The following is an 18147-nucleotide window of genomic DNA, read 5'->3' as shown; positions in this document are numbered from 1 at the left end:
AGGACATACCGTCATATATCAAGGATACCAATGACTTCCTTCTAGCTTTAACCCCTTAAGGACGCAGGGTTTTTCCGCTCATTTCTCGCTCTCCAACTTCAAAAATCCATAACTTTTTCATTTTTACGTGCACAGACCTGTGTGAGGGCTTATTTTGAGCGTAACAAATTTTACTTTCCCATAATGTTATTTATTTTAACATGCCGTGTACTGCAAAGCTGAAAAAAAATTACACATGTGGAAAAATTGGTTTGAGTATAGACAGTATTGGTGGAGTAATCATAGGCATCACGGTTAAATTTAGATTTTTTTTGTGTCCATGATTTCTGTTTCCAGCTTATCCAAAGTGTCTTGTATTTTTGCAGTAATTTCCTGATATTTCTCCACGGGTACCGTTTCCATTAATGTAGTTTTAGTTTTTTCAATGTTGGTCTGTGCCTCCTTTAGGAGAATTTTTTCTTGGTTAATTATGAGTGTCATTAGTTTAAATGAACATTCGGACAGTGCGTCATTCCAAATTTTTTAATACTAAGTCCTTTCGGAATCATAGATTTTTCAAAATAATTCTGTAGGGTAGTGGAGTGGTAGTGGGGAGGCAGTCGCCGATTTCGTACAATATCTCAATACTAATGATTATAACTTGAAATTTACTTTTCTTCCCTTTACTTTCCCTTCCTAGACATTCTTTTCACAGGTGATTTCTTTCAATCCAAAATTCTAACAAAACTTTATCGCAAACCCACCTCTGGAAACACATCACTCAAAGCTGACAGCTGTCACCCAACCCATACTATAAAGAATTTACCAATAGGAGAGTAAATTAGGGCCAAAAGAGCGTCCTTCACCTCAGAGTCCTATAATGCTGAATGCCATAGAATCACTGATCGCTTGAAAAAAAGAGGCTACAGTCCCAAACTATGCCATAGAGCACGTTACATAGTGGATAGCAAAGATCGTTCCTACTATTTAAAGGATAAAAACAAAAATACCAACAATAAATCTGACAATATCCCTGTCTTTTCTACACAATACAGTCCACAATATTTGGAAATAACTAAAGTGGTGAAGAAGTACCTACCTATATTATATCAAGACACCACCCTAGCCAATATTTTGGATAAGGGTATTCGATGTGTCTCCACTCGAGCACCCACATTAGGAGGTATACTTTCCCCTAATCAATTCAATACCGGACAATGTAATACATCCTGGCTTAGCTATAGAGGTAGTGTATGTTGCGGCAACAAGAGATGCAATCTGTGTAATCTTATACTAAAAACCTCTACCTTCTCATCATACACTACTGGACATACTTTCCCGATACATAAACATTTAAATTGTGAAACCACTTACGTGGTTTATCTTGCCATGTGCACACAGTGCAAATTGCAATACGTGGGTGCACCACTAGAAAGTTGAAGACCCACATAGCGGAACATATCACGGCAGCCAACCCCAACAATTTAAGCAGCCTTAGGAACTCCTCAGGCTTATCTAAACATCTTAAGGATGCACATAATGGCTCTACCAAATATATGTCTGTGGTAGCAATTGAACATATTCCATCTACTAAACGAGGAGGCAATCGAAAAAAGAAACTCCATATGCGCGAAGCGTATTGGATCTTACTATTAGATACACGATCACCTAATGGTATGAACTTCAGGAACGATCTTTTGCTTATCTACTAACATCCATACTCGTAGTTATATTTTTTTTTACATATTTGTATACTTACCTATGGTTTTACACATACTGTCCCTCCCCCAGCGATCATGTGATCTCTTTACTTGACACACCTCTCTCCCGCCTCTCACCAGACTTCCGGTGGCGTTCTCCTCCAATGCATAAAAGGTAGTTGCAACAATATTCCTTATGGGTATGACTAAGGACATTTTTTGTCCAAAACGCGTCACCTTGCTTTTCCTCCCCCCTTTTTCTATCGTGATGTCACATTTTTAACATGTAACTAATAAAGCTCTCTACGAAGATTTTATACTCTCAACAGTTGCCGGTGCTGATTTCTTTTATATTTTTTCTTTTTCTCTTGCAATTTATTACCTCGGATCCAGACCAGGAGTTTTTTTTTTTTTCTATCCAGCACGGCTATCAACTGGGACGAGCCAACGGAAGGGTGAGCACACAAAAAAAAACCCTTTTTTTTCTCTTCTCTATTTGTATAGTCACAACTACCTGAAACTAAGCTGTAGCAGGCACATGGCTGTAGTTGGAGATACAATAGTATCGTATAGTATAGTAATGTATAAAAACAGAGGTCAGGCACTGACAAGCGGTGCCAGACTGGAGTGACGCAGGAGGGGAATTTTGGTCTCTACTATTTACAGTGGTGGCCAAAAGTATTGGCACCCCTGCAATTCTGTCAGATAATACTCATTTTCTTCCAGAAAATGATTGCAATCACACATTCTTTAATATTAATATCTTCATTTATTTTGCTTGCAATGAAAAAACACAAAAGAGAATGAAAAAAAAAAAAGTAAAATTGTTGGTCATTTTACACAAAACTCCAAAATGGGCCGGACAAAAGTATTGGTACCCTCAGCCTAATACTTGGTAGTACAACCTTTAGACAAAATAACTGCGAACAACCACTTCTGGTAACCATCAATGAGCTTCTTACAATGATCTGCTGGAATTTTAGACTATTTTTCTTTGGCAAACTGCTCCAGGTCCCTGAGATTTGAAGGCGCCTTCTCCAAACTGCCATTGTGAGATCTCTCCACAGGTGTTCTATGGGATTCAGGTCTGGACTCATTGCTGGCCACTTTAGAAGTCTCCAGTGCTTTCTCTCAAACCATTTTATAGAGCTTTTTGAAGTGTGCTTTGGGTCATTGTCCTGCTGGAAGACCCATGACCTCTGAGGGAGACCCAGCTTTCTCACACTGGGCCCTTTATTATGCTGCAAAATTTGTTGGTAGTCTTCATACCTTATAATGCCATGCACACGGTGAAGCCATCCAGTGCCAGAGGGAGCAAAGCAACCCCAAAACATCAGGGAACCTCCGCCATGTTTGACTGTAGGGACCGTGTTCTTTTCTTTGAAGGCCTCTTTTTTTTCTTTTCCTGTAAACTCTATGTTGATACCTTTTCCCAAAAAGCTCTAAATTTTATCTAATCTAACCAGGGAACATTCTTCCAAAACTTTTCAGGCTTTCTCAGGTAAGTTTTGCCGCTGAAATCTCTAGTCAATGTTTCCTTTTTGTCCACATCTAGGCAGGTTAGCCACAGTGCCATGGGCATTGTAGACACAGGAACATTCAGCTCTTTGGAGATGGACTTATAGCCTTGAGATTGCTCATGATTCCTCACAATTTTGATTCTCAAGCCCTCAGACAGTTCTTTGGTCTTCTTTCTTTTCTCCATGCTCAATGTGGTACACACAAGGACACAGGGCACAGGTTAAGTCAACTTCCATTTCAACTGGCTGCAAGTGTGATTAAGTTATTGCCACCACCTGTTAGGTGCCAAAGATAAGTTACAAGTACTGTTAATTACACAAATTAGAGAAGCATCACATTATTTTTCAAACAGTGCCAATGATTTTGTCCACCCCTTTTTATATTTGGTGTGGAATTATATCCAATTTGGCTTTTTGACAATTCTTTTTGTGGCTTTCCATTGAAGACAAATTAAATGAAGATAATAATACCAAAGAATTTCTGATTGCAATCATTTTTTGGAAAAACAATCTGACAGAATTGTAGGGGTGCCAATACTTTTGGCCACCACAGTATAAGCCACTCCAGCCATATATAAAAAATCTTTAAACCTAGACAACTCCTTTAAGGATGCAGTCAGTCAAGATCTACCTCAATGTACAAACTGAAACCTGTAATTTTTGTTAAATATTGGGTCTTCTGCCACGAAAAGATAGTCTCAGGGTACAGCTAGGCATTAGGAACTCTCATAACTTTCCAAGCTGGAGGTTTATATGTTGCTTATTTGTTCTCCATTTTTATGACCAGAATACAGCCATATATACAGAACAGAAAAGACCATATAATCATATCCGCGAGGCCTTAGACCGTGATGCAGTTTGCATCTAGTGAGCAGTGCAAATATTTTTACATCAGTGGACAATAGAGAGATGGGTCCATACAAGTTGAGTAAATGAGGGTATGATAACATTTGCATTGATGGAGGCAAACTTCCCTTCTCAAACGAATCAAAACTTCCAAAAGCTTAGGCAACAAGATACCACCATATTGTGTATGTAATCAAAAAAGCACCATAATAAAAGCAGTTATACACTAAGGTAAGTATTGGACCTTACAAAATACCTCAGGTCTCACAGATTAGTGAGATAGTTAACATTATAAATTTTAGAGAAGTTTATTATACATGCATTAAACTCAAAAGAGATGGTAATTACCAAGATAGATAATGGAGCACAAATCATCCAGGTTAGATAATAACCTCTTTACAACCCCTCCCCATAAATTTACGTCAGCTTTTAATGTGACCGATTGAAGAAAAGATGTTTATTTATGTCATGATAGTGCCCAACTTCAAACGGCTATATCTCCTGAACCTGGCATCTAGAAAAAATTAAACAGGAGAAACACCTCTTTAATATGATATATGGATTGTGTATGGATTCTTCACAGAGCCAGAGATAATCACCATTAAATTTGCACTAAAAAAAGTTGATTTTTAAGTACAGATTTCCATTGCCAATATCCCCTGTTAAGCATTCGTACACAATCCATATATTGTATTAAAAAGGAAACTCTCCTCCTGTTTAATATCACACCAGCATTTTGTTTCTATGTGCAAGGGTTCAGGTGATATAGGCGACATTTATAGTCAATTATTGGCAAATTTTAAATATGTAATTATTAAAACTATCATATCATGATAAACTCTCTCAAAGTAAAATCTGTCATGATATGTAATGCTTTTCCATAGATATCGACATTTAAAGAAGCGCATAGCAGGACATAAAAAAATTGACCTGGTCTTTCTGGCACCAGTGACCATCGGTCTTGAAGGTGATAAAGTACAAATCTATCCAATGTGTAATATCAACACAAAGCATAGGAACAACAGATAACTGACCTTCAGGATGGCAAACTATTAGTGCCATACACAAAAACAACCTTTATGAAGCTAAACAAAACATCTTACCAGATATCTTGAGAGTCAGTCAATGAGGTAGGCAGTTTTGGGTTGTAGCATCAGGGTAACGGATACTGACAGTACAGGAATGGATTCTTGTGTCCAGTTATACGTTTCAGACTGTCCCTAGCGCCCCATATATAGACTCCTGCCCTTACAAGTGTTGTACCTTGTACTGAGCCCAATTTAACAGACCCCACACCGCCCCTCCCTGATGCTTTTTTTTCCATAAAGTGGACTCCCCAAAGGGTCAATTGAGGCAGTTGCAAAACTAAAGAATCAGCAAAAACAAAGTTTAAGAAAACAGTCACAGTTTTGGATTGTTATGGGGTCTCACGGTGGTGAGGTATTGTGAGAACGCACCTCCAAGGGAACCCTTTCAGAGAAACCCTACTCTCTGTACTTGGTTTCTGCACAGAAAACCTTCCAATCTGGATAGAACACGTAACATAGGTAAAGGCCCATAAAGTGGAGTCTGCACATTTAGCTCAAAACTCTGTACATGGCACATAGAACTTGAGTCCCTGGGTAGACATCAGTCTCCCACATTTGTAGCATGGGCATAAAGTTGACCCTCATGTTGATCCATCCACTGCAGTGCCGATCCAACTTGGCCAGGAACAACATTGAGTATGGGATATTCAGTCCGTAAACTTAGCTCTTCTCCTTTGTATATCCAATGAACAATTCTCAATAAGTGAATTATTATTATTATTTTAGCTTATCATTGTTAGGTCAGGGTTATCCATGGTATTCCTGAGAACAGTGTCTCTATCCTTAAAATGAAGCACTTTCACCAACATCAGTCTAGCCAGGACCCTTTGCTCCCTTTCTCTGGTCAACAATGGGGGAAAAAGTCTGTTCATTGAACTTCTATAGCAGCCACCTCCTCTGTTTCTGGCAAATCAGCCAGGGCGGTCTGTAGTCTATGGATAGAGGCAGAAGTGGTGGTAGAAGCATCAGCACCATCTTGAAAATTCAGGCCACTGAGAATTTTGAGCTCCGGGTGCTCTTAGAAGGCACTTCAGCGTAGAAGATCTGGGAGAACAGGTATGATAGGTATTAAGCAAGGTAGCAGTCATATACCTTATCACTAGCAGGATAATTGGCTGGAGCAGTCATCAAATGCATCTTACGTCATGCTCAGCTAGGTCACACCCTTTCCATGTGTTATTATTATTTTAACATATTTTGTCACATCTTTTTCTGAATAAATCAACATGACATCGGCATAGATATAATGTTTGTGGAAATAATGCAGATATTTACTTATAAACGGGTTTTGATATTAAAAAAAATGCATACAACCAATGGCGGCGCTCAAACAACGGCATTGAAATAATCTTTTGAACAAAATCACATTCACTTGAACATTACTGCATAAGGCCTTATTGGGGCACATACCAGTTTTCTGACATAAAACTCCTGAAATAGTCACAATTCCTGGCACATGGCCAGGAATTTCATCTATTTTCCTCCATACACCAAATGAAGGGGGCCATACCCAGCTGTGGTACTGCCTATAGCCTGCTCCAGAACCTGATATAGAACTTCCAAGCCACACACTAAGCGTCTTTATCAGGAGCCTGAAGCATCACCATAAATATCTGGTGGTGATAGGGGGGGGGGAGGGGGGGTTACTATCATATGCTGTTGCACCATGCACTAGTGTATGGCAAACCCCCAAGCCACATTGACTTCTATTGCACTCATTCACAGCCCGGTGCATGTCTGACCGCACTGTGACTATGTAGAGCGTCCACACCACAAATCATACAGCATTGTGTGCAGTTAGGCTAAAATTCTTCCTCTGTTGTCTTTATCAGCATTTATTTAAGTGCAGTATCGTTTAGGAAATAAGCAGCTGGTTATGCTTGGCTATGGCTCAACAATGTAAACTGTATCACAAGCATCTCCCTGATTGATTGTGTGGCCCTAACTACTATGCCATGTGAATGGTAGGACGTACGTGTATGATGGTTCACTCCTACAAATTATATCAATTATTAAGAGATGGTTACAAACTTAAACATATTTTATTCTGGTCTATTTCTTTAAATACTAAAATGTAAAATGATCTATGATTCAGGTATTTTTTTCTAAAGATTTACTTCTGCATTGCACACCTACAGTAGTGACTGACATTATACATATTTATGTGTTTGCACAGGTTTCATAATATCATGTTCCTGTGAGAAGGTTACATCCTGCATTGATATTTGCTATTTATAAATATTTAAAACCTATACAACATTGTTTATAATGCATACAACATGACCTACCAACTTTATCGCAGGTGCTTGTTGGCATTATTTTGCATATAATAAGCAGTATATAATGGATGTGCATAAAGTTATTGCTTGGGTATACTTTTATTTATTTTTATTTTTTTATATGTTGCCATACAGACCTTTGGTTTTGTTTGATACTGTGCAGCCAAGCTTTTCATGCTGAAACTATAAGCAACAAATCTTATCAGCAAATCCCTTTCAATGGCACAAAATAGAGCTGAGCAGAAATGAAAATACACCCATTAATCAAACACCTAGTTCAAGTCAGGGGCGTAGTGTCCTTTGCTTTCAACGGAAACTAACTGTCAAAGAGAAAAGGAAACCAGTGGTGCTTTTTAATGGCAAAGTTATAGTTCTAAAATTATTAAGATAAGAAGCAATTTGAGAACCTAGCAACTAAAGATGACAATAATGATTAAATAGAACAGTGGGTGCCGCTGTGAAAGGCGTAAATGCATTGTAAAACACAGAATTCTAAATGGAACCTAAATAAAGGCCATGCACTTTTCTATTCAAAGTCAGATAAAGGGAACTTAGAAAAAATGCTGTACGAATGAATTCATGAAGATAAAAATAGGATGGATGACAATAGTATAACCATCGTTTGCAACGTTGTCTTACAATAACCAATATTCATAGCCCACCAACAATGAGATATGTACATTAGGGCATTCACAAGAAGGGCACAATGGGCTTTGAAAACACATTAAGGCCACTTAATTTAAGCAAGGGTAATAATTCTATGAAACTTTTTCACTTTAGCTGCTAATTTAATAGTCAAATACCATGTTTTCATACAATGTGCATAGTTACAGTAATGTGCAGACTACTGAAACATAAAATATGGACCTTCTTTGTATGATTTCAGCTAGTGAAACACTGGCAGAACATTGTTTGCTTCACATTTATAAAACTCTTGTGTAAACAGAAATAAATTCCAGTAAAATCAAAGTTATGTAAAATAATGGCATGCAGTAGACCCAATGTACCAACAAATTGGTTTGGCATTGGAGAAAGATAGCACCAGAAAATTGCATTGTAGGTCAGGTGGGGACATGGTCAATGAGCAAACTGAGGTCAAGAGAGGTAGGATAGGGTAGTGAAAGTCAAGGTGATAGGCCAGGTTAGATGCAGAAAGTCCAATAAAAAACAGTATTTAAAAAGATATTAACAGGAATACAAATATGAACAGCAAACATCTTAAAGGGGTTGGCCACTTTTCAATAAATCTGCTCCATTAGACATGTCTCTGCATTTATATACCTGTACCTTTGCCTACACAACTTCCGGTTTCTTACTGCTCCAGTCCGTGTCTCTTTCTCTCACAGTCAGTCTCAGTGACAGACACAGGAAGAGGGGAGGGGGGAGCATGAGTCATAATCTCCTGCTGCAGGCCTCTCGTATTCATCAGTGCTCAATAGTGTAAACAAAGAAGCATGAGAGTCTGAAGACTGCTTTAATGTAAGTATCAGGAATGCTGAATCACCTTAACCCCTTACTTTACAATTTTACTTAGTTTTTTTCTGTTTCTGCTCCTATTACTCCCTAGGCTGGTCAGTGTAAAGTTTCAGAGTGTGGGTGGGGACAATGTGGTTAGATTATCAGGGTACAGGTTTATATAGACAATATAGAAAAACAACATTTAAGAAGTTTGTTAACCCTTTAGATGTTTTATAGGGGTTAAAACAGAAAAGATAGTTTAATCTACAAATTGCTATTTTTTGGACAATACAGTCATGGCCAAAAGTTTTGAGAATGACACAAATATACTTTCACATGATCTGTTGCCCTCTGGTTTTTATGTGTGTTTGCCAGAGTTTTTTATCACATACAGAAATACAATTGCAATCATATTATGAGTAACAAAAGCTTTTATTGACAGCTAGAATGAGTTAATGCAGCAAGTCAATATTTGCAGTGTTGAACCTTCTTCTTCAGGACCTCTGCAATTCTCCCTGGCAGCTCTCAGTCAACTTCTGGACCAAATCCTGACTGATAGCAGTCCATTCTTGTACAATCAATGCTTGCATTTTGTCACAATTTTTTTGTTTTTGTTTGTCCACCCGTCTCTTGATGATTGACCACAAGTTCTCAATGGGATTAAGATCTGGGTAGTTTCCAGGCCATGGACCCAAAATCTCTATGTTTTGTTCCCTGAGCTTTGCTCTATGGCAAAGTGCTCCATCATGCTGGAAAAGGCATTGTTGATCAGCAAACTGCTCTCGGATGGTTGGGAGAAGTTGCTCTTGGAGGACATTCTGGTACCATTCTTTATTCATGGATGTGTTTTTAGGAAAGACTATGAGAGAGCCGATTCCCTTGGCTGAGAAGCAACCCCACACATGAATGGTTGCAGGATGCTTTACAGTTGGCATGAGACAAGACTGGTGGTATCACTCACCTTGTCTTCTCCCAACAAGCTGTTTTCCAGATGTTCCAAACAATCGGCAAGGGGATTCATCAGAGAAAATGACTTTACCCCAGTCCTCAGCAGTCCACTCCATGTACCTTCTGCAGAATATCAGTCTGTTCCTGACGTTTTTCTGGAGAGAAGTGGCTTCTTTGCTGCCCTCCTTGACACCAGGCCTTATTATAAAGAATGTTACTGACACAGCAATACCATATTTTTGTGTATTTGTGTTTTTTATATAGTGTTTGTATGGGAATATTTCGTATTATTTTGGGAGATTATGTTTTATGCATTTATTTTAAAAATGGTTTAAACTTATTTTTTTTTACTTTATACAAACTTGGACTTAAAACTGGCAATCAAAGTATTGCCGGTTTTAAGTCCAAGTTTGTATAAAGTGAAAAAAAATAAGTTTAAACCATTTTTAAAATAAATGAATAAAACATAAACTTATTTTTTTTTACTTTATACAAACTTGGACTTAAAACCAGCAATCAGAGTATTGCTGGTTCAAGTCCAAGTTTGTATAAAGTAAAAAAAAAAAAGAATAAGTTTAACCCCTTAACGCTCTGCGCCGTAGCTCTACGGTGCAGAGGTATAAGGGATGTATGAAGAGGGCTCACGGGCTGAGTCCTCTTCATACAGAGGTGGGGGTTTTTGCATTTTGCACAAAACCCCCACCGCTAATAACCGCGGTCGGTGCTTGCACCGATCGCGGCTATTAACCCTCTAAACGCCGCCGGCAAAGTCGCCGGCGGCGTTTAAAAGACGTCATCGGGGGGCAGCGATCGGTTACCATGGTAGCCTCGGGTCTTCTTTTGACACGAGGCTACATGGTTTATGCAGGTTCGTTACAATGAGCCAGTGGCTCATTGTAATGTATGACCTGCAAAAATGCCATATATTGCAATACTGTAGTATTGCAGTAATTGTAGGAGCGATCTGACCATCTAGGGTTAATGTACCCTAGATGGTCTAAAAATAGTGAAAAAAAAAAGAAAAAAAAAAGTTTAAAAAATAAAAAAAATTAATAAAATATTAAAAGTTCAAATCACCCCCCTTTCCCTAGAACGGATATAAAACATAACAAACAGTAAAAATCACAGACATATTAGGTATCGCCGCGTCCCAAAATGCCCGATCTATCAAAATATAAAAACGGTTACGGCCGGCGGTGACCTCCGAGGCGGGAAATGGCGCCCAAATGTCCGAAATGCGACTTTTACACCTTTTTACATAACATAAAAAATGAAATAAAAAATGATCAAAATGTCGCACAGACCTCAAAATGGTATCAATGAAAACGTCGCCTCATTTCGCAAAAAATGACCCCTCACACATCTCCGTGCGCCAAAGTATGAAAAAGTTATTAGCGTCAGAAGATGGCAAAAAATTTGTTTTCTTTTTTGTACACATTCGTTTAATTTTTGAAAATGTATTAAAACACAATAAAACCTATATAAATTTGGTATCACTGCGATCGCACCGAACCAAAGAATAAAGTAGGCGGGTTATTTGGAGCGAAGAGTGAAAGTCGTAAAAACTGAGCCCACAAGAACGTGACGCACGTGTGGTTTTTTTTCAATTTTTCCACATTTTGAATTTTTTTTCAGCTTCGCAGTACACGGCATGTTAAAATAAATAACATCACGGGAAAGTAAAATTTGTTACGCACAAAATAAGCCCTCACACAGGTCTGTACACGTAAAAATGAAAAAGTTATGGATTTTTGAAGTTGGAGAGCGAGAAATCAGCCGAAAAACCCTGCGTCCTTAAGGGGTTAAACCATTTTTAAAATAAATAAATAAAACATAAGCCCCTAAAATTTATAAAGTCCAATACACTGCATTGCAATGTATTGTAGTGCAGGTAAACTATTTGGCATGCTGACGCAGTTTAGAGTCCCGTAATGGGTCTGACCGCTGGAGACATCAGCAGTCCCATGGAACTCAGTGGATCTTAAATCTGCTCTGAGGAGGATTGGATCCCCTGGTAAGCGGCACAGGGGGAGCCCCTTACAAGTCGCGGTCATGCTTCAGCACGGTGTCTCCACAATTGGAGATGACTCTGGTCATGGGTGTTACAGCATGGTGTCAGCTGTGATATACTTCTGACACCCACTGCTTCTGGCACCGATTCCACTCATAAGCCGATGCCAGAAGCTGGACGTTATAGCACGTCTGCGTGCAGGAAGTATCTTCCCGCATTGACGTACAATATATGTCTGGGGGAAAATAACAAAATGCATATACTTACCTCTCTCTGTCACTGCCGGGTCTTTGTTTATTTATAGAAACCTAGAAGTGCTGTCCTGAACACTGACACGTCCCTGCTACAGCACTAATTTCAGTGTGGGACATCATTATTTCTGCTAGTTTTTTCTTTTCGTGACTTTCGTTTTTGAAGTATGCCTTGGTCTGCACCTTGTGAAGTTGCACCAGATGTTCCGTGCAAGTTTTCCCTTTTGTATCACTTTTTTTGCTTACTTTTGTAAGTTTTCAAGGGCAGAAGCAGAGAAATTATTTTTTTTTTGAATAATACATTTTTTATTCAAATTTTTCCATAGAACATAGTACAACAAAGTTATAAGCTGTTTACAGTATCATCCATCTAGTTTTTTTTTCATTCATAGTAATCTTTACAGGAAATTACAATACTTGTACACGTTCATTTCAAGACACTGTACACATTTCTTTGTCTAGGAAGGATCTTTTTTCATGGATCCTGTTTTAACATGTAAATTGGAATTATTTCACATGCTTTAAATGTTTAATTTTGCACATAAACCTGTTGGGCATTGAGAGTTTTGCCAATTTTTTTTTAATTTATACATTTTTTCACATTTTACTGATATTTATTGGTTACACATTTTACTGAAATTTATTGGTTACACATGCGTTTTCAAATGCATCACAACAGTTGAGAAGAGCAGATTTGCCTAATTAGTTTGCTGTCAACATGGTGCTAACAAAATGCATGCGTTAACACATACCTTTATACAGTGTTAGCGTGTGTTATATTGTTATTGTATTTTGTAAACCAAAAGTTGACAGCAATGTAATTAGGCAAATCTGCACTTCTCAACTGTTGTGATGCATTTGAAAACACCACGTGTGACCGAAGCTTCAATGTCATCATCTCCCTGGGGTGCGACTAGAGTGCTTAAAAATTCAGGCCACTGCCTCAAATCCCAAAATTTGCAGTAGTGTCCACTCCTGCATATAACCCCCTCACATGGCTTGTGTCCATGTGGATTTGAAACATTTGCAACAAAAAGTCTAAAGTTGCAGCTGCCAGGGTAGGAGAAACTAAACATGTATCACTAGAAAAAAGATATGATCATACATAAGACACAAAAAAAGACCTGCCAAAAGGCTCAATTATAAAACAAAGAAAATAAAAACATGATACACTTCCCCCAGTGTGTAAACAAACAGAGTCCCAGCAGTGATGGTTGGCACTGCAGCTAAAATGGAGTGGGGAGAGATATATGAAGTACAGGCGGTCCCCTACTTAAGGACACCCGACTTACAGACAACCCATAGTTACAGACGGACCCCTCTGCCCACTGTGACCTCTGGTGAAGCTCTCTGGATGCTTTACTATAGTCCCAGACTGCAATGATCAGCTGTAAAGTATCTGTAATGAAGCTTTATTGATAATTCTTGGTCCAATTACAACAAAAATTTTGAAACTCCAATTGTCACTGGGGCAAAAAAAAAAAAATTGTCTAGAACTTCCATTATAAAATATACAGTTTCGACTTACATACAAATTCAACTTAAGAACAAACCTCCAGACCCTATCTTGTATGTAACCCGGGGACTGCCTGTATATGCATCTATTATTTTTCAAGCACCCTGCCATATATTTAAAACTATCAAACCCCTTCAATCCAAACGGAGGCCATTCATCTTAAGGTAACCTTACTGAAGAGGTGCATTTTTAATATACCTTCTAAGCTACCAATGGGAGTTGCAGAAAATGCTGTTTGCATTGAAGAAATTGGAGATCATGATGTGAGGAGCTGACAAGAGGAGAGCAAGGAATGTACTCGTATGTCGAGCAAAGAAAGATATGGCAATGAAGTCAAGAGAGGACAGGTTGCACATTGTTATCCTTTTTATAGACATTTGCTGGGAAATTGAGTACAAGAAAGAGACTAGCCAAGGCAGTGATACATGAGGGTAAAGGTAAAATAACCTGCTTTCAGGTTAAGTGCAGATTCGGAGGGTTTAAGTGTGTAAGATGGGAAGGGTTGTAAGCTTGGATGTGCATTCTGCAGTACAGGGTATAATCAGTGGTTACTTCTAGATGGTAAACCTGTTACTGGGAAAAGTAGAGGTGAGGCTTCTGGTACAGAGCTTAAATAAGATGGGAGAAAAATGACCCTAAGAATCCCAGGACCAAACATGAGGAATATTTGCAAAGAGAGATTAAAGGGGTATTCCCATTTCGGCAGATGTTATTGTTTGTATAATGAAAAGTTATTCATGTTTCCAATATACTTTATGTATCAATTCTTCACTGTTCTCTAGCTCTCTGCTTGCTGTCAATCTATGGAAAGCTTCTATGTTTACCTCTAGTGGACACAAAACTGACCATGGTCACACCTCGTTAGTATCATAGAAAGTAATCAGAGACAGCAAGTAGAGATCTAGAAAACTTTGAGGAATGGATACAGAAATCATATTGGAAACATGAATAACTTTTCATTATACAAACAATAATATATACAGGCAGTCCCCGGGTTACATACAAGATAGGGTCTGTAGGTTTGTTCTTAAATTGAGTTTGTATGCAAGTCGGAACTGTATATTTTATTATTGTAATCCCAGCCAGAACTTTTTTGGTCTCTGTGACAATTGGATTTTAAAAATGTCGTGTTGTCATAAGAATCAATATTAACTCTAAAGCTTCATTACAGACACCTGTGATAACTGTTATAGCTGTTTATTGTAGCCTAGGACTAAAGTGCAATAAATTACCAATATCCAGGCATCCGTTTGTAACTAGGGGTCATATGTAAGTCGAGTGTTCTTAAGTAGGGGACCGCCTGTATTTACTGAAATGGGAACACCCCTTTAAGTGTAGATGGCGTTATATTGGTAGAAACTGGTAAAGTTTGAAGTTATCCATTAAAAGGTCCAGTCTGTAATAGGAGGAAGAGGTGGACAGGTCATTAAGGGAGAGTTCAGAAATGTCATGAAAATAAGAGATTTTGAAAATAAGGCACATAATAGTGTAACAATCATAATTCATCAATCAACCGTGTAATTTGCGTTTATATAATATTTGTAAACCATTAATTGACTAGACCTTAAAGTTGCAAAGCGAAATAACAAGGGAGAATTTTGGATTACTTTGAGCATATAACACGTGAGCGTTTTTAAGGGAATAGACCATTCCCACAATCTCTGTTGTCATGAATGTTTCTTGTTTCTTTTCCAGTTGAGTAATTTGAAAAAGGTCACGTTTGTTGATTTGTCGGCAAACAAATTCTCTTCCATTCCAATTTGTGTCTTACGGATGTCAAACTTGCAATGGTTGGACATCAGCAGTAATAACCTAAAGGATCTTCCCCAGGACATAGACAGGTAAATGTGATTCATGCTCAAAATCAATGATATCATGAGACTCAGTTTCATAGTTGTGACTGACTTGCACACATCATTTACTGACATATAGAAGACATAATGAGAAATATGTACATAAATGGACAGCGTGATTTGAAGGACTATTTCTCCTACTGACAGGTCAAATGACAGTAATGTTAGCTACCAATTCACAACACATAGATTGTGTAATTGTAACAAAGTACATTTTTATTTTATTTATAGACAGCAAGGGAAAAACACTCTAAGCAATGCTAAATATTACACAGCATCCCCATGGCATTTCCAACAGTCTTCATGGCTTGGATGCAAATTATGATTCTCTATTTAATAATATTATTGAAAAAAAAATATTTTACTCACAGTTATTGTGACTGGCATAATGGAGTACTTGTTTATGTTAAATTAATGTAGGCATAACTACCCAGGTAACAGGCAAAGCAGCCAGGCAAATTGTGGCAACGACTTTGATGAGTTAATGCCTGCTTCAGTGCCAGCACCAATAGTGCGCATTACTGGTGGTTTGTTAAGCTGGACTCAACCCAGACCCGAACTGGTTGAGCCCCGCCAAAGTTTGTCACAAACCAAAACTTTGCAGTTTGCGTCTGCTCAACATTACTGCAAGTATTACATTACCAGGTACAGATTTCTATACACAAGAAGTAAACAATGAAGTTTGGTTGGTTGTAGTGCATCCAGTATGTCCAGTGTTATGGAGAGACCCATCTCAGTGATGCAATGTGCAGTATACCGTATTTTTGCAGACCACAAGACGCTCCTTACTATAAGACGCACTGCAGATTTATTCTTACAAAAAAGGAAAAACATATTTTACACCAATTAAAATATCCCTGTTGGTGGCACACCACACACAGATCTGCTACATCCACACACAGCACACACACAAACAGAAATAGAAACACACTCAGCACAGCTATACATACATAGGAAGGACACTGGGCACTATTACATACACTGTGCGCTGCTATACACAGTTGGCAGTGCTACTTATACTGGGCTCTGCTATGCATACACAAATACACAGACACTGACTGGGCAGTGCTAAGCACATAAACACATACATAGCTTTGCTATACACACATTTGGGACATAATGGGCATGACTATACACATAAACACAGCTCTGCTATACTCACATACATAAGGAACACACTGGTCACTACTATACACATAAACACACATGCAGCTCTGCTATACACATAAGAGACACACTAGACACTACTATACGCACAAACACACACAGAACCCCCCTTCCCCTCCTCTTACCCTGTTCCAATGCTTAACTTCTTCCCTCCCTCATCTTGAGCAGCATGAGGACCTTGAGTGATGTAGGAAGAATGTGATCATTTACATGCTTCAGTACATCACTACAGGTCCTGGAGGTGATATCCATGTCGCGACACCAGGGAGAGAGCAGTGTGGAGACTCTGCTCTCTAGGAGATCAGGTACAACCCTATATCAGTGCCTCACCCGATCTCCATTACAGCAATCAGGTGGGTCTGGCAGTGCTGGATCCTTTGGACTATAAGACACAGGCTCTTTTTAGCAAGATTTTTTTTACTGTACACACATCATTTCTTTCTTAAAACAGCAAGACAGTCTGTTAGATCATCACTGAGAACTGAGGTATCATGGGAGTTGTAGATGACGGCCATCTTGGAGGTCGAAACTACTTTAGAAAACCCATAACTTTTTGTGAATCATAAAAGCAATATGGGAGGCCAGGAATTGTCCTGTTAAGCTCTATCTCTGACATATCCTGAGATGGCCTGAAAGTTGTAATGCGTAATATATTTTATGACAGAAAATGATGTACAATATGAGATAAATCTCCCTTGTTTCGTTATGCAGTAGATTAAAACTACTAGGACTGTAGTAAAGTTGAGTCTTAAAAAGGTTACATTTCAAATAATATAAACTGAGCGCTTTTAGATACAGGCGGTCCCCTACTTAAAGACACCCGACTTACAGACAACTCATAGTTACAGACAGACCCCTCTGACCTTTGGTGAAGCTTTCTGAATGCTTTACTATAAGTCCCAGATTGCAATAATCAGCTGTAAAGTGTCTGTAATGAAGCTTTATTGATAATCCTTGGTCCCAATTACAGCAAAAAATGTTTAAACTCCAATTGTCACTAGGGCCAAAATTTTTTTTGTCTGGATCTACAATTATAAAATATACAGTTTCGACTTACATACAAATTCAACTTAAGAACAAACCTCCGGACCCTATTTTGTACGTAACCCGGGACTGCCTGTATTTGATGATTTGGTATAACATCAGTTAAGTAGACCACTTTGGCTGTTTTCTTGATTTTTTATATTGAAGTTAGTGTATATTTTATTTTGCAGATTAGAGGGACTAGAAACCTTGCTGATGCAAAAGAATGCAATGACTTACTTACCAATTGAGCTTGCCAATCTTTCTAATTTGAAGTTATTGGTCGTCAGTGGTGACAACTTGGTTGAAATACCCTCTGCACTTGTAGAAAACCCTTCACTGAAGTAAGTTATGCACACATAGGAGGGAAATGTATCAGTGCTTTTATGTCAGCAATTGAGAATATTTCCCTCTTCACACCAAGGGGTCACAGAATGGCGAGGTGGGTGCACAGCCAATGGCAGAATGTTCAAGCTGAACGGTCTCAATTAATTGCACAATTCTGTGC

General features: G+C 38.5%; 1 protein-coding gene across 3 annotated transcripts in view; it reads left to right on the top strand.

The window, feature by feature from the left end:
• The window catches only part of LRRC2 (leucine rich repeat containing 2), a 457557-nt gene that overhangs the window by 130435 nt on the left and 308975 nt on the right, over window positions 1–18147 (top strand). The window contains exons 6-7 of one of the 3 annotated variants that reach the window (XM_072150809.1): window positions 15292–15437; window positions 17831–17983. The exons of the other annotated variants lie outside the window; for them this stretch is intronic. Of the exons in view, the coding sequence (XP_072006910.1) occupies window positions 15292–15437; window positions 17831–17983 (299 nt within the window). The remainder of the gene's footprint in view (window positions 1–15291; window positions 15438–17830; window positions 17984–18147) is intronic. 3 annotated transcript variants of the gene reach the window in all.

This window comes from Engystomops pustulosus, chromosome 1 (genome assembly GCF_040894005.1).
Source record: "Engystomops pustulosus chromosome 1, aEngPut4.maternal, whole genome shotgun sequence".
Taxonomy (NCBI): domain Eukaryota; kingdom Metazoa; phylum Chordata; class Amphibia; order Anura; family Leptodactylidae; genus Engystomops; species Engystomops pustulosus.
This window is presented reverse-complemented; position numbering and strand designations above follow the sequence as displayed.